This window comes from Boeremia exigua (genome assembly GCF_020726555.1).
Source record: "Boeremia exigua strain MPI-SDFR-AT-0100 chromosome Unknown C7974scaffold_8, whole genome shotgun sequence".
In the NCBI taxonomy this organism is placed as follows: domain Eukaryota; kingdom Fungi; phylum Ascomycota; class Dothideomycetes; order Pleosporales; family Didymellaceae; genus Boeremia; species Boeremia exigua.
In genome coordinates, this window is record NW_025763525.1 from 607,222 (window position 1) to 635,015 (window position 27,794).

The following is a 27,794-nucleotide window of genomic DNA, read 5'->3' on the forward strand; positions in this document are numbered from 1 at the left end:
TCGTCTGATGGTGTTCATGAGCTGAACGAAACCCTGATCATTGGAGCCGAGGCCAAGCGGGCACGTGCCATTGCTAGCGTATCAAGCGTCATAGCACTTGATTCATGCGCATGCCCGATACTGACTTACTCCTACCAGGCACCAACAAAAGAGACCACAACACCACCGCGCACACCTCCGACGTTCTCGACACCCTCCTCCCTGACCACCCTCGGCTCCCTCCCTCACCTCCCTCAGAGTGAGTGTCCCGCCACCTATTGTCTGCCCCGCCATCTTCCTACCAATCTCCCGCTTGATAACGCACCTCAACCACTACTGCGCCTTGAATCCTGTATCTGTACTGACCTGAAACCTTCAGAATCACTATCATCATGTCTGGCTGGGGTCTTGGCTGGTTTGGCGGCGGCCAAACCAAGAAGGAGGCGCCGAAGAAGGCTATCCTTCAACTGCGCGGACAGCTCGAGATGTTGAACAAGCGCGAGAAGCACCTACAGAACCAGATGGATGAGCAAGACGCACTTGCGCGGAAACACGTCTCTACAAACAAAGCCGGTATGTTTCCATGTACCTATGCAGCCTAGTACGCGGAACGCATGCTCACCTATGAACAGCGGCCAAGGCAGCACTACGACGGAAGAAGCAGTTTGAGCACTCGTTCGAGCAGACATCCGCACAAATCATGACCCTGGAGCGCGAGATATATTCCATCGAGACGGCGAACATCAACAAGGAGACACTGGACGCCATGAAGAACGCCGGTTCGGCCATGAAGCAGATACACGCCGGTCTTACAATCGACAAGGTCGACGATGTCATGTATGTCCTCGCTACACTCCATACGCCAAACCATCCGGTCTTTGCTCCAAGACAATCGCTAACAAACTAATCAGGGAAGAACTTCGCGAACAGCACGCCATCGGCGAAGAAATCGGCGAGGCAATAACCAGCGGCGTCACAACCGGCGGCATTGACGAAGACGAGCTGGACGAACAGCTCGCCGAGCTGCAGCAAGAGAAGCTGGACGAGGATATGCTGAAGACCGGCAACGTGCCCGTGAACGACAAGGTCGCAACGGGCAGACTGCCCGCGGCGCCATCGACAGAGGTCCGGGGCAAGGCACAGAGAGTCGAGGAGGACGACGAGGAGGAGGAGCTGAGGAAGCTGCAGGCCGAGATGGCCATGTGAGCGCCACCAGGCTGTTTGCTGCGCGCATAAGCATACTGACTACTAGCACGTCCTTGGGGAGGGCCTGCTTGATACCGCCTTGAGACGCGGGGTATAGAGTATTTCTACGAGGGCGGAAGACATGAACGGCGTATGGCGATTCTGTGGGAGCTGGTGTATTCTTGCTCTTCTGTTTCCGCTTGGATTTCCCAGGGCCGTGTGCCTGCACTATCTGGACGATGCAAGTCGGACATGTGCGAAACGATATACCTTGCAAATTAAGATGCTTCAACATTCATACTATAGTCGACATGCGTGTTCACTTCAGTGCATGAGCTGGGACCTTCACTCGCGTTGTGCAAATATCACTGGTCACAATCAAGATCTTGGTAAATAAGCTGCATTTCAAATCGATGTGTATAGTCTCAAGCTCAGAGATGTCCCTCACGTAGAGCTATTCCTCCATGTATAGCACGTTTCTGAATAGGCGCCCAGATATGTAGCGCCGCAAAATCGTTGCTGAAAACTTTTGGAAGCCCAAGCCCATGATGGGCCACCTTCGGGTATCAATATCGCAAATCAGGATATAGTGGGCCACATTAACGCCTGAGGTCGTGACCATATTCGTGTCGTAATGCTGAAAGCAGAAAGGGTAAAATGCGCATCTAAATATGTGCAGAGAATGTAAGCCGTGTCTTCATTGTAAGAGACCTCCTTGCCGTGCCTTCAGCCTTCGGTGGAGCATCTCTGTGGCAGAGAACTACTCTGCGCTTTCGGCTGGCTTCTCATCTGCCGACCTCTTGTCATCTTTGGCCGCAAGATCCGCAGCCGTGATCTCCGTGACTGAACGTTTGATCAGCGGCGTTCCAGTCTGTACGGCCGGTGAACCCGGTACTGGCGTAAGCGGTTCCACGCTTGGTCGGTGCGTAGAGGGTAGGCTTGTAGTGGGAGCTGCCGGTGCTGAAGCAGGGACAGTCATGTTGGGCGTGAACTTGTGCGGCTCACTCTTCGGGGAACTAGAGGTCGTTGGAGCGTTTGCTATGGGTGCAGAAGACGATGCGGGCGACTGCGTTACCTGTTCGACCGCTTGCTGAGGTGGCCGCTGCGGAGTCTGTTGGTGCTGCGTAGTGTGAGGTGGATCTGCAGTTGTACTGGCCGCGCCGGCCGCTGCAATAGCCGCTGCAGTCCCCGCGGCAGCAGTGCTTGACACAGGAAGTTGGGTTGCCGGGTTCTCCTGATTGACAGCGACTGGATTCGACCGGTAAGCAGCTAGGTTAGGGATTTTGGTAATCGCCGTCAGAAGGCCACGTTCAGGATCAGTGAGACTGCTCTGAGGGACGTTCGTGTCGATGAAAGCTCTGATCGCGTTGTCCACCTTGGTGTCTTCGCCAGGCTCCGTCCGCAGTTTCACATATTGGCTCCTGAACATCTCGAGATTGCGGATGACATTATGGTTAGTGTTGGCTGGATAACGAGCAATGATGTCAGGCGTGAGATTGACAGTCGGGGGTGCGATGCTGGCCTGTGGCGCTTGACTTGGCTGGGTCTGTGAAGGAGGTTGCGAGGGTGGTGGTGCCGGGCTTTGAGATGGCGGACCCGTAGAAGGGGGGCCAGCGGGAGGAGGCCCAGCAGAAGCACCATTCGTTGCAGGACCTTGGGGCGGAGGACCTGACGGGCCAGCCTGTGGATAACCTTGAGGAGGGTATGGAGCATACGGACGGCTAGGTGCAGCAGCATAAGGGCTTGCGCCTGCAGCAGCATATGGGCCCCCGTAAGGACTGCCTGCTGCATGCCCGCTGTGTGACGGTGACGCACTCGTTGGGTAGAGTACACCGTACTGGCCAGTTTGTCCAGCTCCTGAGCTGGCCGGAGGTGGTCCATGTGGCGGCTGTGGGTAGGGACGAGGGGGCATTGCCGCGGAGGGGCTACTGGCTGTATTACCTCCAGCCCAAGGCGAGGCATAAGGTGAAGGTGGAGGAGCGCCCTGAGATGCAGTAGGCGTTGAAGCATTTGCATCTCGAGCCAAACTTGGAGGTAGGCGAGGGGCTGAAGCCATCATACTTGGAGGAAGTCGAGGAGGTGCAGGCGGCATGCCAGGCGGAGGCATACCTGGATGGTATGGATACCCAGGTTGAGGAGGATATGGAGGATATCCGTTTGGCTGTGCATAGTAATGCTGGCGCTGAGCGTGATTGACTGGTGGGCTTACTTGCCTCTTCCGGCGTTCCTTTTCAATGGAAACTTCAGGATTGATGCGCCAATTGAAGCCTTTGCCTTCTTTGTCGCCTTTGACAAAAGCATCGTGCTGTCCAAGATTGTGCCTAACACTAGATTGCCAACCACTTGTAGTAGTCTTGAACTTGTACCAGGGGTACTTCTTCTCGATGTAGTTGTAAATCTGCTGGAGGTTCATCTGGCCACTAGTCGAGGAAGAGATGGCCTCATGGATGAGTACCACATAGTTGGCAGAGGGACGCTGCAACTGTTCTTCACTGTAGTCTTCAATGCGCATCTCGGGAGATGGTGTGCGCGGTGGTTTGATCGGCTGCTTTTGCTTGCCCTTGTCGCCCAGCATGGTGCCGTCACCCTTCTCAGTCGACTCCAAAACATCGTCACCATCCAAGTCTCCTGCATTCGAGTCCTTACGCTTCGTGATTTTAGGCTTGATGGACGGCGCAGGTATGTCCGCAGGGTCAATACCAGCAGCTTTGGCCCTTTCGATTTCCTTGGCCTGTTTGATGAGCTGCGAGCGCTGTCGTTTTGACATAATACCGTCCTTCGGGGGACGACCCGGACCCTTTCGCTTCTCTACTACATGGCCGACGAGGCTTTGGGGCAGATGGTGACGATCGGCCATTTCTTGGGTGATGAGACCTTCAATCTCTCCACCAGCTTCGATCTCAGCCTCGAGTGGCTTGCGCAATAGCGGAGGACTATCCGTCGGCACCGACTTGACGGGTACAGGCTGATCCTTGACAGGGGTCTCTTTCTTGATCGTGTCGGGAGTTGCCTCATCAGGAGCTGGTGTCTTCGACGGCGCCTTTGCAGGAGCTTTGCCTTTCTCTTTTGGTTCCTTCGGTTCTTTGAGCTCCTTGATCTCTTTGGGTGCCTCAATCTCTTTCTCCTTGACCTCCTTGGCTGGTTTGGTCTCTTTGGCAGCCTTGGGTTCTTTTGTTGGCGAAGCTCTGACCGGCTCTTCTTGAAGAGGTCTCATCTTTTTGACTTTCTTGATTGGTGATTCGTACGGAGAGTGCTCGTCCTCTTCCTGCTCACGTTCTCGCTCACGTTCTCGCTTTCTCTTCTTCTCCAGAGCCCTCTGCTTCTTCGACTTCTTTGGAGGAGGGGACGGCTCGCGCGGACGAGAGCGCGGTGGTTTGAGCTTGAGCTTGATCTTCTGCTTGGGTGCAGGCTCTTCGTACTCGCCCATATCTTCGTCGTTTGCATCTTCTTCCGAATCAATGTCACTATCGACAGGGTGATAGTACATTTGACGAGGATTGATGCTCATCTGTCCTTCACTGTCGGAGCTCACCTCCTCGTCACCCTCCATCTCGCCATTTCCGTTCTCGAACGAGAAGCTTATAGGTCGAGAACCCGACTCTTGTCGCAGACGCTGCTGTTCAGTGAGGGCAACATCAGGAAGGAAGAACTGGATGTTGACAGCTCCAATTGAGAGGTTGTCACCATGTTCGAGAGGAACGATTGCACCCTGTGGACAGAATTGGCCCTCGTGATGCAGTCCATTGTTCCCGAGGACCTCAATGCAGAAAGAGCCCTCTTCGAAGTTGTAGAAGATCTTCGCATGGCGACGTGAGATTCCCTTTGGCCCAGCGTTACCGGTCCTAGCGGTAACGTGCTCAGGGTGGATAGGAACGAGAGGGCAGTCATTGGGGTCCTCTGGAATGTGACCTTCAAACTGGTCAGGTCGCTCGGGAAAGGCCTGCATGATGACATCTTGCGGTGCACGTTCGGCGGCCTTCTCCCCAGCAGCATCGCCGTTCTGGTGGGAACCAGAACTGGCTGACTGGGATGGCTGTCGACCCTGCTGATACGCTAGGGGCATAGAGTCTATACGTGCGCTGACAATACCGCCCTTCTCACTGATGACGCTCGGGGCGCCACGGCCGTTGCGCTTGCGCTTCTTTCCATGCAGCAGCGCATGGGCGGCGGACAGATCGCCGCTCTTCTCCAGGTCGGCAACCTTGGCGAGACGCTTCATGTCTTTGCGCGCGAGAGCGAGGTTACGGCCAAGGATGATCTGATAGGTGTGCATGTAGTAGGAGCCGTCGTCAAAGCGCAGGCGCGCAAAGGCGTTGACGCGTTCGTCGCTGGCAAGGTCCTGGCCCGAGAAATCCATGGGCATGAGGTCGGGCGCCATGCCAAAGCCGCTCATGTCCATGTTCAGAGGCATGGGCGCCATGGAAGACATGTCCATGGCAAGGCTCATGTCGAGAGGCGGCGCGAGCGAGATGGGCGCATCCAAGGTCGGCAGGCCATTGGCTGCAGAATCAGCGGTCGCGGTGGCAGCAGGGTTCAGGTCGGCGGTGGACAGCGCGCCCTCACCCGAGACGAGGTCGGGGAGGGCAGGCGGTGCTGGCGCGGCAGGCGCATCGGGGGTCGCGGGCAGGGCGGAGGCGCCTTCCATGTCGGCGGCAGCTGTTTGCACGGGCGAGAGAGGGCCGTCGCTGGGTGCATGGTGGGGACGGGCATGGTCGAAGGGCGAGGGCTGAGACGCGCCGGGTGCTACGAGCATGCTGGCGTCTCCATCTTCGAAAAGGCGCAGAAGCTGGGGTTGAGGTGGCCGGTCGGAGTCGAGCGCCTGGTCGGACTCTGCGCGGAACGTTAGCACTTGCTCCGGCGGCGCGCCCGGCAGTTCGTCGCTGCGGCAGGAGCGCCTGACGCGTCGCGCGCACTCACCAGACTGGTCGCTGGACTGCGTGTCGGGCGTCAGCGTGGTTGTGAGGTGCAGGAAAGCGGTGCCCAGCGCGGTGAGGGCTTCCAGCGGCGATGGCGGTCGGTCCTGCGCGTGAGAGGCTTGCACGAGATGCGCTAGCTGTTGATTGGCGCCGTCGGGGAGAGCACGGCCGTCGCTCCTCTCTTGGCTGGCGTTGTTGTTGCTGGTGCTGATGTCCGCGGCTTCCTCATCTTCCTCATCAAAAAAGATATTGAGACCTTGGAGCTCCAGGTCCCACTCGTGCTGCCTGTAAGGCAGCCGCTCTTCCTGTATTGGAAAATCCTCAAGAGACCAGAGGCGTCCGTCTGCCTGCATCTTTGCGGGTTGCTATACAGTAGTTACTGCGCACGCAAGACTTGACAAAACTGTCTTTTAGAGCAGGTGAAGCGGAACGAATACATCCAGTGTAGGAGAGGAACAACGAAGTACCAAGCGATTTTGAATACTGAGCGCATCGGGCTTACCCTAAGGGTACTGTACGAACCAAGAGTGACGAACCCTAGTTATGGCTCCCAAAAAGACTGGAAAGGCTGCACCGGCTTCCAAGGGCCCTGCGCCTCCGCGACCAGCCCAACAGGCGCCGAATTGGCCTGCCTTCACGCCACTGATCCCGGAGTCAGACCTCTCGCTGCAGGAGATACTTCCGAGCCAGATCGTCACGATACCGAACTTCTTCACAGCGACTCTTTGCAAGAGCTATGTGTCATTCTTGTCCTCTCTTCCTTTGACCACAACCCCAGGCAAGCCGAAGAAGGGTGATGCAGTAAGAGTCAACGACCGTTTCCAGATCGATGACCCCGCTTTCGCCGAGAGGCTGTGGAGTGGGACTGCCCTTAAAAATCTGGTCACTGGAGTTGCAACTGGCGAGGGTCCGAACCTTACTGAGGATCAGCGCAAAGAGCTATGGGGCGGCGAGGTCATTGGCCTCAATCCAAACATCCGCATCTATCGATACTCGAAGGGCCAATTCTTCGACCAGCACTATGACGACTACAACAACGTGACTGTACCAGGCTCGCCACCAGTGCCCGGGCGCACAACGTGGACTCTTCTGCTCTACCTCACATCTCCTGCTACGGGGTGCATAGGTGGCGAAACAGTCTTCTATCCCGACCCTCCTAAGAAGAAGAGTAGGGAACCGCCGCCAGAGCCATTTGTCGTTGGGCTCGAAGTTGGCCTTGCACTTCTGCACAAGCACGGCGCAGATTGTATGCTGCACGAGGGTCGCGAAGTGCTGCAGGGCGAGAAATGGGTTATCAGAAGTGACCTATGTGTCAAGCGATGATATGTTCATACCTCGACTGCGACAAACAGAGCTAGCTGCGTTCGACCTGCTTGGAAAGTGCTGTCCACCGTACGCTGCCTGACCGATGCACTCCGCCAATAGATTGTGCCTGGGCACCTTTGTCTACGCAGCCAGCACGTGAGTATGTCCTCACTACACGGTTCTCTAAATCGATTCGTTTGCATGCGACTGCAACCACTGTAGCACATAGATGCTGCAACGCGTGTGGTTGCTGGCAATGATGACTCAGCAAGGCTCTCATCATTTTGTTCACTACATTTCTTGAGCATCTGATCAGAGGCGCGCTCATGGTTCTGATTTCGATGTATAAAGCTTGACTTGAAGTCAGATCAGACACCTTGTAAGGGAGCTGTCGTTTCTTGGAATCTCGCGCATGTTCGTAACCACTGTGTAAGCCGCTACGCGACAGTCATGACAGTATCTACACACACACACACACACACACACACCAACCCTACTCCGAAATCAAAAAGCCCTTGACTACCTAGAAGCACAGTAGTCTCTCCATCAGCACTGCTACTCTTCGTCACGTCGCTGGCCTCCGCAGCTACTCCACAGCGTCTGCGCACTTGTTCAAAACGATTCCCACGAGCCCACGATATTGCCTGAGAACAGTTTCATCTGCCGCTCCCTCTACGATCCAACGGCCTACTCTACATACACTAAACTACATACATTATGACCGCCGAATGCCTTATCGGACACAACCCTAGGACGTTTATCTGCGCTGGCCCCATACGAACAAGGATAGCGTCTACACAACACATGTCGGTGCGTTCACACGAGTGGCAGCCTGAGTTGCGGCAACGCTGGTGACGTTCAGCTTGGGTTTCGTACCATATTCGCTTGTGCGGGAGGCAGATTTAGCCTCTCACGCTTGGCGGTTCATAAGGTGTTTCACCTTCACAAGCTAACGTCTATCGGCTAGCCGGCATATGCGATGCTTCCAACACCGTCTCAGAACGGCTGACTCGCACTCAAGATGGTTGTTCGGTTCTCAAAGGGATAGCGACGCGCTCTGCCGACCCGTGAGCGGCAATCGATGTCAAACATGTCTTGTCGCAACTCAACCATGTGGGCCGATCCGCATGCCTCCGAGTACTTACTCTCACGGACGCCCTGCTGCCTCTGGCTCTCCAGCTGCGCTCAACTTCTATTCTCGTACCCTATTTCACCGACCCGGCGTCGCGACCTTAATCACACAACATGCCTCGACACCAGTATACAGACGTCCGGCCACAGGACCATCACGATGATGACTCGTCGACCGAAGTCGAATCTCTCGCTGGCGGTGAGAAAGCATGGACCTCGAATGATTACACACAACCATCAAGATCACGGAGAGATATACTATGCCCACCGTGCCTATCAGCCCTGAGATGGTTCCTGGTGATCGCACTTCAAGTTGTAATCGTCGGTCTGCTGGCACGGGAACAAGGCCTGCTGATGGACTCAAAATGGACGCGTGCAGCAACAACTAGCGAGAAGGAAGTCGGCGGTGACATGACCGGTTGGGGTCCACACAGTACTTTGCTTCCACCTCCAGCATTTCCCACCAGCTAACACTCTGCAGTCCCCACCAAGATCACAACCTTCCAGATCAACCAAACATTTGCGCCATACAACACATCCGACTTCTTCAAGCCCGAAGTCCTGGCCGCCTGGAACGAGCTTATTCCCGTAGGCATGGGCTTCCAGCACATCAAGCGGCCCGAGCTCTACCACGACCTGCCGACGCCCATCGTCTGGGACCAGAACAAGACCGTCTTCACTACGAGCATGACGCACCAGCTGCACTGCCTGTACGCAGTGGTGGAAGTCTACTCCGGGCTGACCAGCGGCACAAAGCTGCCCGAGGACCACCACTGGCACATGATCCACTGCTTTGATTACATGCGCCAGGCCATCATGTGCAGTGCGGATATCGCGCTCGAGGGGCTTGAGACGACATTCCCCGATCACAACGGTGGGAGTGATGGGTGGGATTCGAAGCATGTCTGCAGGGACTACAGTCAGGTCAAGTCGCATCTGGAGAAGGTGCGGGCATACAGCGATCAGGAGATTTTCTAGATGGAGTTAAGAACGACGGAAGATTCACGATGTAATACCAGAATTGACAGAGGCTGCCTCCACATTTGTGTCACCAATCGCGAGTACAAAGTGCCAAGTGCTCTTTTGTATATGTATGATATGGTGTTGGAAAACAGTAGAGTGACGCACTTGTATGGCTCAGTGAATTGATGACCTCTGGTCGGCTTTCAGTGGAAGTAAATACACATCCTCACTGAACCACCACATCCTTATAGACACTACACAATCTCCCCTCCCTCCACACCCCCCTGATATTCAACGTATCACCAATATCCACCAACGGATCCCCCTCCACAAGCAACAAATCCGCCCACCGTCCCCCCTCCAACCTCCCCCGATCCCCAAACCCAAATCGCTCCGCCGTCAAACTCGTCGCCGACCGCAATGCCTCCGCAGGCGTCATCCCAATCTCGCTCACAAACACGCTCAGCTCGTGGTGCATACTCAACCCGAACGCGGTCCCCCGCGCCGGCCCCGCCGCATCCGAGCCACACAGGATGTCGACACCAGCATCGCGCAGCGCGCGCACCGACGCATACGCATGTGCGATTTTCCCGTGCTGCGCCGCGAACGCCATGCAGGCGCACATGTTGCTGCGCTTGTCTTCGCTGAAGAGGTGCTGGACGCGGGGGTCGTGGGCGAATTTGTGCTGCAGGGCTGCGCCCTCGGTGGTGAGGCTGGCGATGGCGGCGAGGGTGGGGTTGCACCAGGCGTTGTTTTTCTTGTAGGCGGCGATGAGTTCGGGGGTGGGGGGCTGGTCGCAGAAGGTGTGTGTCAGGCCGTTGACGCCGGCGTGGAGGACGTCGAGGGTGTCTTGCAGGGAGAGGGCGTGGGCGACGGTGAGGTAGTTGCGTTTTTGGGACTCTTCCACGATTATGCGCTGTAGTTCTGGGGTGGGCTGTGAGAATTGCTGGCCCATTGCTGTGCCGGATTCGTGCATGAGTTTGATGAAGTCGGGCGCCATTTCGCGGGTGGTCCAGTCTAGATACTCCACTACACTCTTCCTGTCGGTGAGCTTTGGCCATTTTGCTATTTCAGCGAGCGTTTCGGGGCTCTTGTCATGAGCCGTAATGACAGGAATAGGCCATCCATTCTCAATAGTCGCTGCTTGGCCGGCCGTTTTGTAGGCGGCGGTGTCTGGCTCATTGGTTTGCTTTTTCAGTTTGAGCACATTGGGCAACTCGTTGTGCATATCAACGACCGTTGTCACGCCGAACCGAAGAGCTTGTGGAAGTGCCTCGGGATCGCCTCTGTCCGCGTGGATATGGCAGTCAATGAGTCCGGGTAGAAGTGTGTGGTTGGGCTTGGAGTATACGTCGACAGAGGTCTCCAATTGCGGAATGCTGGACGTTGGGCCTACTGATTTGATCTTGCCATCTTCGACTAAAATATAACCTTGATCGATGGTGGACTCGCCAGTGAATATACGAACATCGCGTAGCATGAAAGAAGACATGGTAGGTGGTCGAATGCGTCGTGAAGGAGAAGACTGGCTATCGTTTCGACAAATAGGTATGAGCTCTTCGAGTACTCGGGTTTTCGCCTTCATGCAGACTCGGAGCAAGCTGTCGGGAGCGGCGGGTAGTGCTTACAGGCTGACAGGTGGTGAGACGGCGACGATGTTACCTATACAGAAATGGACTAACAGCCGAAGACGCTGCAAGCGCGAGATCGCCGAATTGGATACTCTGGTTAAGTCTATTAAACCCGGTCAAAAGCTTCGCGCTAGCGAGACAGCTGCAAGTCAGTCTTACTAGGTAGGTACTTGAAGTGGTTGTCTCTTGACATTTAATATTTTTAATGGTTTTCTCTCTCGACCTACTTCGCTGTACATTAAAAGTCGGCATGGAGCACTAATATAGTAACCGAGAATTGTAGTCAATGGCTGAATGCTATTGTGGAAATGCTCGGCCCGCAATTGGGGTTGGGGAGCCGAAGCGCGGCTGCACGAGGCGCAAAAGACGGGAATGCAGGAGGGAAAAACGAAGATCCAAGCGGAGGTAGCTGGGTATCGACGATGATGTCATACCGTGAACACAACAATGCTCGGAGTTTCCGCTGCTTCCAGTGTAATTCTTTGGGGCTGGAACGGCTGATACGACTGCTTCTGTGGTGTGGATTTAAGGCCTTGAGCGGCCGCGCAACGACTCTATATAAGTCATCTGAAGCAAATTTCCTTGTCTCTTGAATAAAATATCATTCAACTGGTAAGTCTCGGAAGTTGGAGTGAGAATGAGAAGAAAGCTACAGGAACCGAAAGTATATAAGGCGTCCTCCAGTATTCTACTAAGCGGCTTGAATTTTATCGCGCTCTCATTAGTACTTCAAAGGGTAGCTTGTGACTTCGCATGGAAGCTTAGATATTTAATTTGTCAATTGAGACGAAGATTCTAGTGTCTGAATCTGCTAGTTAGACTTAGGAGTAGATGTGAAGAAGAAAGCAAGAAAGTGGACGATTCGATAAACCTCAACACCTTCTAAGTCTCTGTCAGCCGCCATGAATTACCTTCATCTAATAATTCTACTTTGGCTTGCTCCCCGCGCGTCTTTATTTGATCTGGTGTCGAGAGTCGATTATTTCCAGTCTCTTCACACCACAATAGCGCAAGCGCGGAGGATTTCCAGTAGGGCAAATCTCGTGTCTGAGATACTGTCGTGATGAAGAAACCAGATATTAGGAGATGTAGTACAATTGGAAAGATCAGCCATAGGAAGGTCACTTGGATGACAGGCTCTTTTTTATAAGCTATGCCAGCCGTAGTAATGCTGCTATGGGCTGTGCGGAATCTGAAGAGACTTAGACTTAGCGCACGTGATAAGGCGAAGAGTTGGGACTTACGTATTAGATAAACTTGCAGCTATGCTATCCATGCGGCGCTCGTAACCTTTGATACCATGGTCCGCATCATGGTTACATACGCCTGGATCTGGACCAAGAACATCGAAACCCAGGTTTGGCGCCCAATTGGAATAGACGTAGTAATGATCACCCAGTCCACCCCAGTAGGCTTTGATGTCCAGAGTAATGGCCAGCTGCCCAGATATCGTTGTCAGAGTACGGCCGAATATACAAAATCTGTCGGTCGTATCGGGCAACTCAGTGCAGAATTCGTCACCTGTCAAGTGACTTTCAATTGTCCACTTCGCGTTCAACCCTTCCGAGAGGACGGTAGTTTGCATCCCAGAAGCATTGTAGGATGAATTGTGGGTTTGAACGCAAAGATTGAAAGTGGCTTTGTGTGCTTTCCATCCCTTCGGGTCCTCCCTTCCAGCCTGGTCGTTCGTGCCGAGACATGGGTCAAAGTAAGTAAGGTAAACCTGAGCCAGATCAGATAGATGAGTTTCTGTGTTGTTCGGAGTAGCGCGTGAATGAACGATCTTAGTGAGGTTTGCGTCATCAGATATGTACTAATCTGCGGCGAAGAACCTGCTCTGTGCGCAAAAAGTTCCCATGGCCTGGAATTTACCCTTTTCTGATTGAACGTCATCTTCCCCGAGGAGCACGCGCGGTGATTTTGTCCCCTCAAACGAAAGCATATGGTCAGCTTCTTCTACTCGTGAGCAGATTGCGAGTGTATGGTATGGCTCCCAAGAGCATCTCTCCTTCCCACAATAGCTCGTGATATCATTGTGACTTACGTCAGCTAGCAAGCCAGTCTCAATCGCGTTTTTAACGTAGACGTCCATATAGCTTGACTCCCACCAGGTGCCTAGGTCTGCTTGGTCATAAAAGGCGTTAGTTGAGGCAGAGTTGACGAACGTTCGATATCGAATAGCGCGAGGAAGCGAGGCGGACTCAATACCAGGAAACTCCAATTCGATTACGTCAACCTGCACAGCTTGCTGCACAAATGTTGGAAACGCTAGCAGCAGTATGGTAGACAATGCACCAAGTGAAGCCAAATTCCTACTACGTTAGCTTATGTGTACTGAAAATGTCGAATATTCTCACTGTTTGAAAGCCAAATACCAAAGGAGGCGTATACTCCCATATGGACCACGACTTGCTAGATCGAATCATTCTATATCCATAGCCGGGCGGCGAATAGAGAAGACCCAATTCCATTTCAGTTGAGCAATAGAAGAGGCAGTTGGGACCAGCAAGGCCGACTGAGAAACTTGTGCGAGTGCTGCAACGAATGCCGTAATCGAAATATCTGACTTCCAGTCCTTTTGTAGCACTCCATTTGAGACGGAAATAAGTGTGATATTTGCCAGGAAGCCAATTGCGCCCAGGAGCCAACTGAATATTTCCCACCTCCAGATTTGGAATAGCTGGAGTAGAGATGTACGGTGTCGGTCTGGTGTTGTATCGTCCGACTGACTACGGTCTTGCATTTCCAGCAAAACCTGTGTCTCGTTGATTTGAATTGTTCTTGGAGAAGCAGCTCTAACAGTAACCGAAGCTTGGGGAATGGGATCATGTTCGCCTGGTGCTTGCAGTGATTGGCTCACAAGATGTAAAGCAGAGGCCCCAGTCTGACGCTCGATCGATCTGTTGGATCTCTCGCTGTCGATATAGGTTTGTTGTGTCGAAATCCCGTGGGAGTTGTGACGTAAAGTTTCTTGTAACGATGGACCACTCGTTGAGCATTCTCTGGTGACTTGGCCGTTCTTGAGATTTAAATGGGGTTTGCCTGATGGGACTGCAGTATGGGCCATGGCGATAGCTATTCCACGCTCTAATCTCGGACTGATGGACAGGACGGAGGGGAGCAACAGCGTAAATCCACTTATAGGTATTCTGACCACGTGCAAGGCTGTCACATCAACTATCAGCTCATCTCCTCGGCAGATATTGTCTTGTTCGACAATACATGGCTGAGACTAGATGCATCCATCATGATTGCGCCCATCACAATCCAACCACCCATGGAGCTCGAGTCCATACGTTAACCATGAGATCACTGAATGCCAAGTCGTCCTTCTGGCAGGCTGAGACGTGAGTTGCGCAGGGGGGCTGTCGATCAGCTTCTACCTAGGATGAGCGACAGCTTACGCGCGTCGCGAATGCGGGTGCCACCCACATGAACGACATATGGGGGCCGCATAGCAAAACCGCCGAAGCTTACGATGATAGCGATGTAGTCATATCGATTGCATTGCGAACAGGTCATTCACTGGGGTGAGGTGGCAGAAGGCGCTAGCACCGGCTGAGAGTAGAAAAGTGGGCCCTCGTTAAACGTTTACGGCATCACCATGATTACCTCACCGTTCTGCAAGCTGTCCCGACAGACGACGACCCACGCGTGCGCCCTCGTATGTTCCCTTCTGAAGACCCAATTGATAGCTTTGCGCGATATTCTCGGATCGTGACCGTCTATCTGCAGGCTCTGTGATGGCGACGTAATGATGACCACTTTCTCATCGAGTGCCAATGCACTCAGTCCATGGGCGTGCGCCTTGTTGCCACTATTGGTGAGATACCATGGATGACAGCATACACGTGCTGACTCGCGTGAGCCAGGCTGTCTTCCTCTACGGTGTCTACAATGTTTGGGTCCACCCCTTACGTAAATACCCCGGACCGATCCTGTGGTGTGCATACCGGGCCCCGTATGTAGTATCAACACATAGAGGGCAACTTCACAGGCGGCTAAAGGACTTTCATACCACCTATGGACCGGTGGTTCGAATCGCCCCGGATGAGCTTTCTTACGCTGACAGCAGAGCGTGGAAAGACATCTATACAAGTCGGCCAGGCCACCAGCTTTTCCAAAAGAACAAGACATGGTTCAAGAAACAATCTCCAGATGAGCCCCAGTCGATCATGAGTTTTGATGAAGCTGCCCATTCGCGGTTCAGACGCGCATTTGCACCAGCCTTTTCGGATACAGCCTTGAGGGAGCAAGCGCCGATAGTAGAAGGTTACGTCGACTCATTGGTCTCAAAGTTACGAGACTCAAAGCTCCGTAGCGTAGATTTGGAGCTGTTGCTTGAGTGTATGGCCTTTGACATTAGCAGCGACCTATCCTTTGCTGATTCTTTCGGCTCTCTCGAGGGTGGCAAGACGCATCCTTGGGTCGAAATTGCCAAAGGTTTCGGCAAAGGCCTTGCACTCATCGCCTCAATTAACCAGTATCCGCCGGTAGATCGTGTTCTACGGTTGATAATCCCCAAAAAGGTCATTGAAAAGATGAAAGACCACGCCATGATGAGCAGCGCCATGGCACAAAAGCGCCTGAGCATGAAGACTGACCGGCCAGACTTCGTGACGGCGACTAAGAAGTACGTTGACGCGAAAGGGGGGATCGAAGGAAAAGAATGGGACATCAACCTCATGATTATGGTCTTCTCTGGAAGCGAGACATTGGCCTCTTCGCTCACTGCCATCTTCCGCGAACTCGTCCAACATCCAGGCGCTCTCCAACGTCTGACTACTGAGATTCGCTCCACCTTTGTGTCGGAAGAAGAGATCACCTTAGCTTCAACGACCCACCTCCCATACCTGAACGCCGTCATAGACGAAGGCCTCCGCCTCGACCCACCCGCACCGGTGACCCCACCCAAAGTCGTTCCTGCAGAGGGAGACATAGTGTGCGATCGCTTTGTTCCAGGCGGCGTAAGGAATCCACCCTCCTATATTTACCGGAGATGTAGAAACACAAGCTAATCCCGCACAGACATACGTTGCCTATAACCAATACTCGGGCAACAGGCAAGCCTACAATTTCCATCTGCCGAATACCTTCCTACCTGAACGTTTTTTGCCATCTCATCGGAATGAGAAGGACGACATGGCCAGCTTCCAGCCGTTCCACATGGGCAGACATCAGTGCATCGGGGTGAAACTAGCATATGCCGAGATGAGGATTGCCATTTCGAGAATTGTATACTCATTCGACCTGCGGCTGGCAGACGCAAAAGACACATTCGATTGGGGTGATCAGTCGACATACATATTCTGGGAGAAGCGGCCACTCAAGGTGGTCATCACTCATGCAGAGTAGTGACGGGTGTCCAAAATGGGAACGAAACCTGCATAAGGAAATCAGCGCTCGTTTTACGGGTCAGTTTATAGTTTGCTCGTATCTGTTGCTCGAATGTTAACTTAATCTTGTATCGCCACCTCAGTATCAATTCAATACCCTTCCCAATTTGCTCTTGCATCGGCAACGTTCACATTCGCCGATCTTTGCCAGTGGAAGACGTCGACGAAGACCCACTTCCCGTCGCCGCTTCTAGCGGCCGCTCGCAACTCCGCGACCCACGATAATCACGAGCAAGTCAAGGATCGAATCCACTGCCAATAGTGTCTCGTGAGCCACCATGCAGCAACCAGTAGGCGAGCACCGCAGGATTGCATAGCCGAGAGGTCGTGCTCGTGGTACGGATGCCATATCTCCACCTTTGTTGGGAAAAGCATGCTAAATGACCACTTTCGCTGACACGCAGGACGCTAATGCGAGTTCGGAATTTGCTGGTCGGACTAGCGAGCATCATGACATGACTTCGAGGCATTTTGCTTTCGGCGCTGGTGGAGATTATGTGCGTGGGATCGGCGCAGAGGTCTCAACCTGTAACGCCCATTGGACTTGCTGCCAACTTTCCCAACACCGCCGTGGACAGCGCAGCCTCAATGTCAGCTCTGCAGTATCCGCACGTGCTGGGAGGACTCTGGCGAGCTTGTCGCGTCACAGTGTGCCGCGTGTGCTGACCTCGCCGTGGCAGGCGACTCCGCAATTTAATGTATGTACGCGCCGCCAACATTTAGCTCACATTCAAGCCAAAAGCGGGGCTATTCAATAGGCCTTGCATGCTATTCTAGGTCATTTGCGGCCTTTTCCCCCACATCTGGGTCATTTATCAGCCGTTGTCCTGCATGGCGCCTGCAGGGAGCTCCTACCACTGCCCAACCTCTTGTTCGTCCAGGAAAGTAACAACGGTCCAGCCTCAATCTGGTCTCGTCGAGTAGATCTAAGCATGTTGGCTCACTTTATCGGACGCCTGAGGGCTTTTCATGCTGTTGGTCATTGTTCTCAGCGCCTTGCGTGAGGCAGACTTGCTTGCTTTGCCGCAATTGTGTGGAGGCGATGTCAAACCGCCAACACACATGACAGGGCCGTACGAATGGAGGCTCAACACCAAAAGCAGCGCCTTGCGGCTCAGGCAGGCAGGACGCATGCACTCCCGTCGTAACGCCCAGGGTCCTCGCTCAGACCTCCCATTCGAACGTATCAGCGCTTACAGCGAGACAAGGTTTAGGACCCGCCTGCTGTTCTGGGCAAGGTGCCATCTATTACACTCGCGCTAGGTGCAGTTCCAGGTCACACCAGCTCTAGGATGCATACCGCCTCACGGGTAGCAGAGGGATCTTTCGGTCGCGAACATGGTCGCTCCGCTTAGTGGCATGCACAGGGTGCGTGGGCTAGCTGCAGGTGCGGTCTGTCCAACGTCAAAGAGCAGGGATGTGGGAAACCCGGAAAGCAGTATAAGAAACTTAACCGCCTGGTAACAGTAGCTGCACGCCAGCAGCACCGATTGTCTCTCACGGTGAAGGTGAAGGCCAAAGCGAGCAGTGTGGAAAACTCTTCGTGCCCTTCAAATTCAGTCCCATAACCTTCCCACTCTCCCACTACCTTTGACTTCAACCTCCCAAAACCTTTCCAATCTTCGCCACCATGCGTTTCTCCCTCTCAGCAACCGTAACGGCACTGGCCCTCCTGGCAACCACCATCAATGGTCTCCCCACCAAGCAAAAGCCTACCTACACTCCCGCCACCAACCTTGACAACCTCGCCAAACTCATGCCCAAGAGCGCTCTCCCCGCCCCCGACGGCCTGACTCTCAAATACGTCGTCCTCGGCATCGGCACGCAGAACTACACTTGCGGAGACGACGAGTCCGCCGCCCCAGGCACCACCGGCGCCACTGGTATGTCACTTCTATCTCACCCCACTCCACTTCTACTTGACTAATCTCCCCCACAGCTGCTCTCTACGACATCGGCACCCCCCTCTCGACCTCCCCCTTCGCGCGCTGGACCCTGCCCTCCATCTCCCCGCTCGCGCTCTCACTGTCCTCGCGCCCCTCCGCATTCACCCAGAACCTGCAGTCCTTGGGCTACTCCCACCTGATCGGGCACCACTTCTTCGCAGGCGCATCCCCCGTCTTCGCACTCGACCAACTCGCCTCCCCGTACCCGTTCACGGCGCTCGGGAAAGTCGCCGAGACCGATGCGCCCGCGGCGTCGTGCCCGGGCACCAAGGGCGAGGGCGCGATCAAGTGGCTGCTGCTGAAGGACGCAAAGGGGCTTAGCCGCGGCGGCATCGACACGGTGTACAGGATCGAGACGGCGGGGGGCAACAAGCCGGCGACGTGCACGGGGAAGGGGGGCAAGGCGTTTGAGGTCGCGTATAGTGCGCAGTGTAAGTGGTGTCCTCCTCCTGGACTAGCGATTGGCGTGCTGACCTGAGTGTAGACTGGATCTTCGGGCCCAAGACTGGGTACTAGAGCAGCACGCATGGCTGCCGCGCGTGTCTGTGTTGCTGGCCCCGTGCCTTGTTACGCCGGCGCTTGCACGCTTCTACTGCGTCGCGTCCGCGATGACTGCACTGCGTACCACTCGCTCTTCGTTTCTTCCCACTGTTTTTTAGTTCGCAGTTCTTCGCTTCTCTGTACCTACTTGTGCGATACCCTTAGTCGCCCGCGCGGCGCATAATACGTAAAGCGGAGGACCCTATAATCTCGCGATTGCGGATGGCTTCAATGACACAGCTCCCGGAGCCAATAACCCTGACTACCTTGCTCTGTGTGCTGCTACTTCTTGTGATACCATATCTTGTGCTCTGCTGCCAGCCCCGTGGAGAGGCTGGGGTGTGACTTCGTGCTCGAGGGCCCTGCCTCGTCGTACCGCCGTTGCGCCGTGGAACCCCCACTCTTCTGTGGTGACAGGAGGGACGACTCAGCCTTGTTTGTGCCTCGCTAAGCGCTGTTTGTGTGAGACTGCATGTGTACTGTCCTGTCAGCCGTGGTGTGTCCTCCTTGGTCTGCGGTCGTGCAGGTAGGCGCGTGCGTTGCTCCAGAGTGCTGGTAGTATGCCATGCCTCCGCTGGTATCTGTGATATCAACTGCGATGTGCCACGCAAGACGCTTCAAGTTGGTATTCGTCGTCATCGTTGATCGGAAACGGACGCGCGCGTCTACGCTCTTCGTCGACCTGTCGCTGTGTGCGAATCCGTTAGTGCCATGTTAGCAACCAAGAAAGAAGCCGACACATAGACACTTCAAACACATCGCACGCGCGTCCGCCGCTGGGTAGACAATAACTTCGTTTCAAGATGGTGTACATGTACATTTTACAACGCCAACCGACAACCCAAAACACGCTGTCCGAGGAGAGTAGTAGTAATTACAAGATTCTGAAGCCCCGAGTACACGCAACACGCAACACCAGCAGCAGCGACAACACCTAGTCCTATCTCATGCCGAAGCCGCCGGCGCCGGCGGCCGCGCCCATGGCGCCCAGTCGGCTGGCCAGCTTGGGGTACTTCTCCTGGACCTCGAGCTGGGTCCGTGTGGCCTCGGCGTAGCTAAGGGCGTTGACGATCTCGCCTTCTGTCCGGGAGAGCTCGGCGGCGCGCTCGAAGTATTTGAGGGCCTCGGTGACCTTGCCCTGCTGGAGGAGGAGTTGGGCCATTGTGGCGACAGCGATGTCGCACTCGGGGTCGATGATGAGGGCCTTTTCGCACAGCTTCTCGGCCTCGTTGAAGTCGTTCTTCCACTGGAAGAGGGCGAGGGCCTTGTTAATGAGGGGCAGAACGTTCATGCCGAGCGGCTTGCTGCTCTTCTCCATCTCGACGGCGGTGTCAAACTTCTCGATGGCCTCCTGGTACTTTTGCTGGTCGAGCAGCAGCTCGCCGTAGTAGTTGTAGACGTCGGGAACCTGGGAGAAGTTCTTCATGCAGCGGCGGAAGGTGGCCATGGACGAGGCGATGGAGCCCATCTTGTACTGTGTGACACCGAGCTGGATGTGCGAGAAGATGAAGGTCTCATCGAGGTCGATGGAGCGCTGGTAGTCCTTGGCGGCCTCACCGAACTCGGACTTGATGAAGTGCAGTTGTGCGCGGTGGTAGAAGATGTCGGGGTCGGTCTCGTTCTGGGCAAGGGCGGTCGCGAAGTCGGCTTCGGCGGCCTCGGGGTTGGCTGTGAAGGTCAGTGGCTGCTTAGTGATGTCAATCAGGGCACGTACCGAGTTCCAGGTGCATGCTGGCGCGCTTGATGAAGCTCTGTGTCAGCGCCGGTTGCAGCTCGACGCTCTTGTCCATGTCCTCCAGGGCATCCTCGTTGTCGCCCTTGAGGTAGCGGAAGGTGCCGCGCATGTTGTAGGCAAAGGCCTCGTGCTCGCCAAGGTCGCCCAGCTCCAGGGCGCGGTCGAAGGCAGACGCCGCCTCGGCGTAGCCCTCGCCCGTCTTGGTGGCCATGGCCTGCAGACCCTTGCGCAGCTGGCCCTTGCCGCTGTCCTCGGCCAGCTCGGCATCGTCGTCGAGGCCGGCGGGCGCGGGCTTGGGGCGGAAGCTCTGCAGGTAGTTGGTGACGAAGGTCGGGCTGGGCAGCTTCTTCTCCTTGGAGGCCAGGATGGCCTTGCCCTTCTGCTCGGCGACCTTCTTCAGCAGGCGCTCAACGCTCTGGGCGCTGCTCTCGTTGCGGAAGCCGTCGATGATGCAGCTGGCTGTGTAGTCGAGCAGGGCCTCGCTGTTGCGCTCGACCTGCTCGTAGGCGTTGGCGCGGCGGTTCAGGGCCTTGACGTACTCGTTGTCGAGGTTGATGGCGGCTGTGGTGTCGTCGATGACCTTGTCCCAGTCGGACATGGCGTTGTAGCAGGCGGCGCGGTTCGAGTAGAAGACGGGGTCCTGCTTGCACAGGATGGCCTTGCCGTACAGGCCGATGGCGCGGTTGTAGTCCTTGGACCCATAGGCCTTGTTGCCGGCAGCCTTGAGCTTGGCGGCGTATTCCTTGCGCTCCTGCATCTTGTTAGCCACGTCCGCGTCCCGGCGAGTGTCTGCGCACCTCTTCCGACAGCGCGCCCACTGTGCTCTCGTCCACCTCCGGCAGCTCGTCCTCGGCGGCCGCGACCGACGCCTTCTCCGCCTTGGGCTCGTCCTTGGGCTCGCTCGCCTTCGCGGCGCGCTCCTTCTCGCGCCGCCGCTCGCGCTGCTTCTTGCGCTTGTTTGCTGTGGCGCCCGCGGATCCGTCTGATGTCGAGTCTGTCGAGTTGAGGTAGTAGATGGCGCCGCCCGCGCCGACGACAAGCGTCACGCCCGCAATGGTGTAGACGACGCCCTTGTTCTCGGCGGCCCAGCTGCTCAGCCGGTCCCACAGCGAGCTGGTGCCGGGCTCGGGAATGCCTACGGGGAACGGCCCCGGGGCGCTGAGCACCGGGGCGGGTGCGTTGCCGGAGATGTTGGCCATGGTTCAAATCGCACGGATATTAAAGTGATGAGAATACAAAGGCGAAGGGCAGGGCGCAATGGCGTGGTGATGGGGCGGCGCTGCAGAAGCTGCGCGTCAAAGATTAAGTGGCCCATGCTCGGATGACTTCATGGTCGTCCTTGCCAAACACGTCAACACGCACGCCGCCAGTTTCCACTTTCTGCCATGCGCCGCGCTCCAGTGGCCAGCAGTCCCCGCCTGGCGTGCGTGCAGTATCTGAACGTCTCTTCACCCCTCATCTCTTCACCAGGGCTCCAAACCTAGTTCGTCGTTTCTTTCACGTGACAGACAGATGCTGGTTGTGTACGAAGCAGCTCTCATGTCAGTGTACGAAGCAGCTCTCATGTCAGTGCACCGAGCTTCTTTGCTCATGTGATGAATATCATCCTCATGTCGCCCATGCAAGTGTGATCAGATACTGAGAGTCTCCCTTGATGTGTTGCTGCCGGTGCGGCGACATTGCCGGCGTAAGCGGAGTTTAGAGTCAAAGTAGTGGACCACCGCCATCCACGCATCAACAACACATCAGAGCAGAGCATTGGCATTTACAGGCACATTTGACCATTATTTACTAACAACCATCACAGAGCACCCCTCACACCCCACCAAATACCAGAGAGCCAAATATCAGAGAGCTAAACACCAAGCCAAACACCAGAGAACCAAACACCGGAAAAGCAGCCCATTCCACACCCCCAGCACGACGACGTCCCAAGAGACCTCGAGCACCCAAACCACCCACCATGCCCCCAACCTTCCAACTCTTCACCTCCCTCCGCTACGACCCCCTCCTCCTAACCAGCCCCGAAAACTCCCGCCCGGATCTGAACTTCCTTGCCCCCTCGCCTTTCTACATGCTCGCCTACCACCGCGACCGCATGGTCGAAGCCGCGCAGCACTTTGACTTCGCGCCCGTGGTCGCCGCGCTCGCCGACGGCGCCGCCCTGCACGCCACGCTACTCGGGGAAGTGCGTGCGTGGCAGGAGAAAGAGGGGAGCCGTGACGGGCCGCTGAAAGTGCGCGTCTGCTTCGACGCCGCGGGGAGCATGACCGTGAACTTCGTGCCTGTCCCGCCGGTCCCGCTGGCCACGCTGTACCCGACGAGTTTCGCGCCGCCGCGCGAGCCGGCGCAAAAGCACCCCGCGCAGGCCTTCACGCCGTCGCCGCTGACAGGCGGTGCCCTGACCCTCGGACCCACCGACTCGCTGCCCGCGGGGAACCAGGACCCAAAGCCCTTCACGCCCTCGCCGCTCACCGGCGGCGCCTTGACACTAGGACCCTCCGACTCGCTGCCCGCGGGGAACCAGGACCCCAACGCCGCCCCCAGAGCAGCAGAGTGGCTGCTCCACCTCGACACCGCGCCGACCCCGCGCACGCCCTTCACGCTGCTGAAAACCACGCAGCGGGGCCCGTACACCGCGAGTCGGGCGCGGGCGATTCCTGCTGTCAAACCGGCAGTTTCGTCTGACCCGCCGAGTGCACCGAGTTCAGCAGCCGTCTCCCCCGCGGCACTGACGGACGTGATCCTCTTCAACGCCGTGCGCGAAGTCACAGAGTCCACGCTCGCATCGCTGTATTTCTGGCGTGGCGGGAAATGGGTCACGCCGCCCGTGGGCGTGCCGGAGGCGTACAAACTGCCCTCTGCACACCCTCCGTCATCTCAGCAAGACGTCAGCGAAGACAGGGACATCGCCGAAAACACAGACATCAGCGAACCCCTCGACATCGACACCACAGACACTGACCCCAGCACCGCCGCAGACGAAGGCGAACTCCGCGCCCCCTTCGCCGGCCGCTGGGGCCACAGCGTGCGCAGCGCCAAAGTCGGCGCCGGCGGACAGCGCGGCACGAGTCGGCGGTGGGCGCTGGGGAAGGGGTTTTGCATGGAGGAGGGCGTGGATGTAGAGACGGTGCGGGTTGGGGAGGGGGTGTGGGTTAGCAATGGGGTGAGGGGGTTTGGGTGGGGGAGGGTTGTTGGGTAGAGTGGGATGGTGTGAGTATGGGTATGGGTGTGGGTATGGGTGTGGGGTTGAGGAGGAGGGGAGGTGAACAGCGCGGTCAGAGAGTATTAAGCATCTAGTGCTGCGCGTGAATTCGCTACGCCGGTCTATCTATAGTCTTTGCAAAACCCACAGTAATTCTCCGAGATCCTGCTTCTGCATCTGCGTCTGCGTCTGCGTCTGCGTCTGCGTCTGCATCTGCATCTGCATCTGCATCTACATCTTTTCCCACACTCTTCTACAGTCCTCTGCGCGCACTACTCCCCGCTCAGCTGCAGGATAAGCGTGCTCGCCACGTCCAGGAACGGAAACGGACTCGTGCACACCTTCTCGCCCTCGGTACGGCCGACACCGACCTCCTCGGTGCGCTCGCGCAACACGCCGCGGCCGCCGCGCAACTCGCTCGCCACGTCCTCGGGCAGCGGCTCGCCGTCGTCCAGACGCCGCCACACGCCCTGCTCGTCGTCCCAGCCGTCCTCGTGCATGTGCTTGCTGCGGTGGCTCGACGAAAAGTCCGCCTCGTCGAGGTTGGGGTTCGCCTTGATCTCGCGCACGAGGTTGGACACGAGGCGCTCGTAGCCGGCGCACTTGAAGTCGACGACGAAAAAGTCGCGGTCGATCGAGTACAGCTGGATGCTCATGTAGATCCAGACGGCTTCGTCGGGGGCGGGGTAGTCGGGGTCGTAGGAGGAGTCGGCGTGGGTCATGCCGTCGACAGCGTGGCTGGAGGTGCTGGTTGTGGTGGAGCTGCGGCGGCGTGATTCGGGGTCGCGGTGGAGGTCGACGCGGCTGGAGTGTGTCGACGAGGGGTGCGCGACGCCGGGCGGGAACATGCCGTCTTTGCGGAAGCGGGCGTTGATCACCCATGGGTCTTCGGGGATGCGGTAGCCCCAGTCGTTTGTGTGGTTGTAGTGGTGCTTCTGGCGGCCGCGGGGCTCCTCCGAGTCCGCGTTGCGCACTGAGAGGGGTTTGCGGTGGGGCGAGCCCTCGTCGTCAGAGCGCGTGGCACCTTCTGAGGAATGCGATGATATCGACGAGCCTCGTGAGTGTGTTCGTGACTGCGACGCCGACGGTTGTTGTGAGCCGCGGGATCCGCTGCGAGAGCCATCTTTTTCCCCGGCCTTGCGCTGCTCCGGGACTTCCCAATCGGCACCCATAGCCTTGAGAGCCTTGAAGATTGCGAGCATGGCTTCAGCAGGCTGATTCCGCGACCGAATGCCAAACTGCCACTTGGTGGGTCTTGCTTTCTTTGCTGGTAGAGCTGTCATGGGTTCAGGCCGGGGCCGTTGCGGATCTGGGAGGGTGCGGAAATTCGGCTTCAGTCGTCGAGCATTAGCGGCGCGCTGTTCCTCGGTCTGTCCAGACGGTGACCCCTCGAGACCTTGAGTTGGGGCAGCATGTCTTGGGTGGCCCTTCATGTAGGCTGTGTGATACTCCGTGAGACTGCTAGGCAGGATGGCGATGGTGCTGATAGGGCTGCGGATGCTTGCAAGCTGACTGCTCGCGTTCGAGCCTTGTCGTGCACGTTCGTGTTCGGCTGAAGGAGGCGGGATAATCTGCGGTCGAGAGCCACCGGCCATGATCTGCGGTATGGACTGACTGAGATAGTCGTGACCGGTGGGAGGCGATGATGCCATGAACGGCTGCATGTTTTGCTCGTTCGTCAGGAGTGCTACACATGTTAGCAGTGTCAAGCCAGGCGTGAGAATGACTTACGATTTGCCTTCATCATCTGGTTCTCGCGGACAATCAGATACGCATCCTTGATGGCGCTTGGCTCGTCGCGCGCCAGCGCCTCCTGGACGTCGTGTTTTGCGTAGCCCATCGTCTTGCCCAGCTTCGAGACAACGCTTTCGTGCAGCTTCTGGACAACCGGGGCTGGCTGCGACGGGGCGACGGCCTTGGGGTCGATGGCCTTGTTTGGATCGATGCCGGTGTCGAAGAACTCCTGGATCGGGGGCTCGAGGTAGTTGGGCAAGTCTTGAGTAAACCAGGGGTCCATGCGAATCTCTCCGATGGTGATGCGGTGGACGGGATTGACCATGAGCATCTTCTTGATCAGCGAGACGGCGCCGGGGGACAGGTAGTTCGGGATGCTGTAGTTTCCGGCGGCAATCTTCTTGAACAGCGTGGGGATGTACTCGTCGTCGAACGGCAGGCGTCCCACGAGGAGGACGTAGAGGATGACACCGCAGCTCCAGACATCGACCTCGGGGCCCGCGTACAGCTTTCCAGAGATGACCTCGGGGGCGGCGTAGTTGGGACTGCCGCAGCTCGTCTTGAGGAAGTTGCCGTCGGTCATGATGTTGCTCAGGCCGAAGTCGGCGATCTTGACGTTGTACTGGTCGTCCAGCAGTAGGTTCTCGGGCTTCAGGTCGCGGTGCACGATCTTGTGGCGATGGCAGTACTCGACGGCGCAGACGATCTGCTGGAAGAACTTGCGGGCCTTGTCTTCCTGCAGGCGGCCGTTGTTGACGATGTAGTCGAAGAGCTCGCCGCCGGCATACTCCAGGACCATGATGATCTCGGTGGGGGTGGTGATGACGGTGTACAGCTTGATGATGTGCGGGTGGCGCAGCAGCTGCAGGTACTGGATCTCGCGCTCGATGCGGCCGGCCATGTCGCGCGTCACCAGCCTCTTGCGGTTTATGATCTTCAGGGCGACCTTCTGGCCGCTGACCTGGTGGGTGGCCAGCTTGACCTTGCCGAACGAGCCCTCGCCCAGGGTCTTGACGATGGTGTACTGGCCGAGGCGCTGGCTGGCCTTGGAGTCGCGCGCCTTGTTCGGCTCGACGGCGGGCGCGGGCAGGACGGGCTCGGCCTGGAACTCGACCGTCTTGGTGGTGCTGGCGCCGCCGCGGCGCGGGGCGGGCATGCTCAGCGAGAGCTCCTCCAGGTCCTCGGTCTCGATGGCGGACGACATGGCGGCGGGGGCGCGGTGGTCGCGGGATGCGGGCGTGCCTGATCAGCGCAGGGCCGGCGTGCACCACGGGGTATGCGCAGCTAGTCGGCGTTAGCAGGTGTGCCGACGACGCTCAGGCCCCGCGCGGCGGGCGCCCTTGCTGGCGACGCGGGGCGCTGGACGGGCCTGGACGGGGACGCGCCGGGCAGGGGCGGCGGCGGGGCACTTACGCGGAGCTGGACGGCGGACGTGCTGGAGGACGGAGGCGCGAGTGCAGACGGCGCTTGGACGTGCTGTGGTGCCCCGCTCACGGCTCCGGCGGGCAGACCATTGAACGGCGCGCTGGACGGCACTGCGGGCTGGCTGGGACGGCGGCGCGGTGCGCTGCCACTCGGTGCTCTGCCACTCGCTGCGTGTGAGAGCAGCGCGGGCATGCGCGGCTGATCGGTGTGCGGAGTGAGCGTCTGCGTGCGACGGCCGGCGGTGGTGCGGGCGGCGAGCGCGGTGGGCAGCGAGCAGCAGCAGGCGGGGGCGCAGAGGGCGGACGGTGGGCGTGCAGGGCGTGCAAGACGCGCAGTGTGCCGGCAGAGGAGACGAGGTGACGCAGCTAGCGGAGGGGCAGCGGCATCGTGAAGTGCCAGAGGCAGTCGCCTCGCCGCCGCGCCGATCATCGGCTGCCAGACGGTGCACTGCTTTCGGTCTTGCAGGTTCACGCAATGGCGCACGCAGATCGCAGGTCGCGCTTTATTCTGACAGCTACCCCGGCCCGCCGATGCAGCAGTTCGCATGGCATGTCGTCAGCCCCGTGCATCGTGACTCGGCTCCAACCGCAGCACGCGACGCCAGATGGCCCCTCTCGTGACCGCGCTGATGGGCTTCTGCACACCATTTTGACTTTGCCGTCCCACGCGCGCCCACCCCGCCCCCTGGAGCCATCTCCGCCAC

General features: G+C 57.1%; 14 protein-coding genes across 14 annotated transcripts; 7 read left to right on the forward strand and 7 right to left on the reverse strand.

Annotated features, from left to right (window-relative positions):
* Positions 1–6: 6 nt before the first annotated feature.
* On the forward strand, positions 7–1,541 carry C7974DRAFT_397390 (Snf7-domain-containing protein). Its single transcript, XM_046142186.1, has 4 exons — positions 7–238; positions 359–552; positions 612–816; positions 891–1,541. The coding sequence occupies exons 1-4, from the start codon at positions 105–107 to the stop codon at positions 1,183–1,185; spliced, it is 828 nt and encodes a 275-aa protein (XP_045995312.1). The 5' UTR covers positions 7–104; the 3' UTR covers positions 1,186–1,541.
* Positions 1,542–6,153, reverse strand: C7974DRAFT_397391 (uncharacterized protein). Its single transcript, XM_046142187.1, has 2 exons — positions 6,082–6,153; positions 1,542–5,994 (listed from the first exon to the last, which is right to left on the reverse strand). The coding sequence occupies exon 2, from the start codon at positions 5,915–5,917 to the stop codon at positions 1,925–1,927; it is 3,993 nt and encodes a 1,330-aa protein (XP_045995313.1). The 5' UTR covers positions 5,918–5,994; positions 6,082–6,153; the 3' UTR covers positions 1,542–1,924.
* A 470-nt stretch (positions 6,154–6,623) lies between these two features.
* Positions 6,624–7,403, forward strand: C7974DRAFT_414614 (uncharacterized protein; the record flags this gene model as incomplete). Its single annotated transcript, XM_046143815.1, has 1 exon — positions 6,624–7,403. The coding sequence occupies one exon, from the start codon at positions 6,624–6,626 to the stop codon at positions 7,401–7,403; it is 780 nt and encodes a 259-aa protein (XP_045995314.1).
* Positions 7,404–8,630: 1,227 nt separating this feature from the next.
* C7974DRAFT_414615 (uncharacterized protein) lies at positions 8,631–9,494 on the forward strand (the record flags this gene model as incomplete). Its single annotated transcript, XM_046143816.1, has 2 exons — positions 8,631–8,949; positions 8,998–9,494. The coding sequence occupies 2 exons, from the start codon at positions 8,631–8,633 to the stop codon at positions 9,492–9,494; spliced, it is 816 nt and encodes a 271-aa protein (XP_045995315.1).
* A 211-nt stretch (positions 9,495–9,705) lies between these two features.
* On the reverse strand, positions 9,706–10,971 carry C7974DRAFT_314513 (uncharacterized protein; the record flags this gene model as incomplete). Its single annotated transcript, XM_046138461.1, has 1 exon — positions 9,706–10,971. One exon carries the CDS (start codon positions 10,969–10,971, stop codon positions 9,706–9,708), a length of 1,266 nt encoding a protein of 421 aa, XP_045995316.1.
* Positions 10,972–11,847: 876 nt separating this feature from the next.
* On the reverse strand, positions 11,848–12,809 carry C7974DRAFT_213696 (uncharacterized protein). The gene is made up of 2 exons (XM_046137017.1): positions 12,355–12,809; positions 11,848–12,302 (listed from the first exon to the last, which is right to left on the reverse strand). The coding sequence occupies exons 1-2, from the start codon at positions 12,693–12,695 to the stop codon at positions 11,993–11,995; spliced, it is 651 nt and encodes a 216-aa protein (XP_045995317.1). The 5' UTR covers positions 12,696–12,809; the 3' UTR covers positions 11,848–11,992.
* A 535-nt stretch (positions 12,810–13,344) lies between these two features.
* C7974DRAFT_213694 (uncharacterized protein) lies at positions 13,345–14,329 on the reverse strand. Its single transcript, XM_046137016.1, has 2 exons — positions 13,468–14,329; positions 13,345–13,422 (listed from the first exon to the last, which is right to left on the reverse strand). The coding sequence occupies exon 1, from the start codon at positions 14,175–14,177 to the stop codon at positions 13,533–13,535; it is 645 nt and encodes a 214-aa protein (XP_045995318.1). The 5' UTR covers positions 14,178–14,329; the 3' UTR covers positions 13,345–13,422; positions 13,468–13,532.
* A 309-nt stretch (positions 14,330–14,638) lies between these two features.
* Positions 14,639–16,839, forward strand: C7974DRAFT_397397 (cytochrome P450). Its single transcript, XM_046142188.1, has 3 exons — positions 14,639–14,933; positions 14,983–16,077; positions 16,139–16,839. The coding sequence occupies exons 1-3, from the start codon at positions 14,865–14,867 to the stop codon at positions 16,463–16,465; spliced, it is 1,491 nt and encodes a 496-aa protein (XP_045995319.1). The 5' UTR covers positions 14,639–14,864; the 3' UTR covers positions 16,466–16,839.
* Positions 16,840–17,193: 354 nt separating this feature from the next.
* On the forward strand, positions 17,194–17,965 carry C7974DRAFT_397399 (uncharacterized protein). The gene has a single exon (XM_046142189.1). It carries the CDS (start codon positions 17,476–17,478, stop codon positions 17,767–17,769), a length of 294 nt encoding a protein of 97 aa, XP_045995320.1. The 5' UTR covers positions 17,194–17,475; the 3' UTR covers positions 17,770–17,965.
* Positions 17,966–18,145: 180 nt separating this feature from the next.
* Positions 18,146–19,209, forward strand: C7974DRAFT_456725 (uncharacterized protein; the record flags this gene model as incomplete). Its single annotated transcript, XM_046146027.1, has 2 exons — positions 18,146–18,389; positions 18,446–19,209. Coding segments are annotated over 2 exons (729 nt in total), but the record flags the coding sequence as incomplete, so codon positions are not given.
* A 533-nt stretch (positions 19,210–19,742) lies between these two features.
* On the reverse strand, positions 19,743–22,034 carry C7974DRAFT_338763 (uncharacterized protein). Its single transcript, XM_046139234.1, has 3 exons — positions 21,525–22,034; positions 20,707–21,478; positions 19,743–20,660 (listed from the first exon to the last, which is right to left on the reverse strand). The coding sequence occupies exons 1-3, from the start codon at positions 21,924–21,926 to the stop codon at positions 19,933–19,935; spliced, it is 1,902 nt and encodes a 633-aa protein (XP_045995322.1). The 5' UTR covers positions 21,927–22,034; the 3' UTR covers positions 19,743–19,932.
* Positions 22,035–22,690: 656 nt separating this feature from the next.
* Positions 22,691–23,929, forward strand: C7974DRAFT_314433 (uncharacterized protein; the record flags this gene model as incomplete). Its single annotated transcript, XM_046138459.1, has 3 exons — positions 22,691–23,123; positions 23,223–23,601; positions 23,698–23,929. The coding sequence occupies 3 exons, from the start codon at positions 22,691–22,693 to the stop codon at positions 23,927–23,929; spliced, it is 1,044 nt and encodes a 347-aa protein (XP_045995323.1).
* Positions 23,930–24,005: 76 nt separating this feature from the next.
* On the reverse strand, positions 24,006–27,297 carry C7974DRAFT_397407 (uncharacterized protein). Its single transcript, XM_046142190.1, has 3 exons — positions 27,080–27,297; positions 25,664–26,950; positions 24,006–25,619 (listed from the first exon to the last, which is right to left on the reverse strand). The coding sequence occupies exons 2-3, from the start codon at positions 26,868–26,870 to the stop codon at positions 24,205–24,207; spliced, it is 2,622 nt and encodes an 873-aa protein (XP_045995324.1). The 5' UTR covers positions 26,871–26,950; positions 27,080–27,297; the 3' UTR covers positions 24,006–24,204.
* On the reverse strand, positions 26,951–27,761 carry C7974DRAFT_456737 (uncharacterized protein; the record flags this gene model as incomplete). Its single annotated transcript, XM_046146028.1, has 1 exon — positions 26,951–27,761. Exon 1 carries the CDS (start codon positions 27,635–27,637, stop codon positions 26,951–26,953), a length of 687 nt encoding a protein of 228 aa, XP_045995325.1. The 5' UTR covers positions 27,638–27,761.
* Positions 27,762–27,794: the final 33 nt, after the last annotated feature.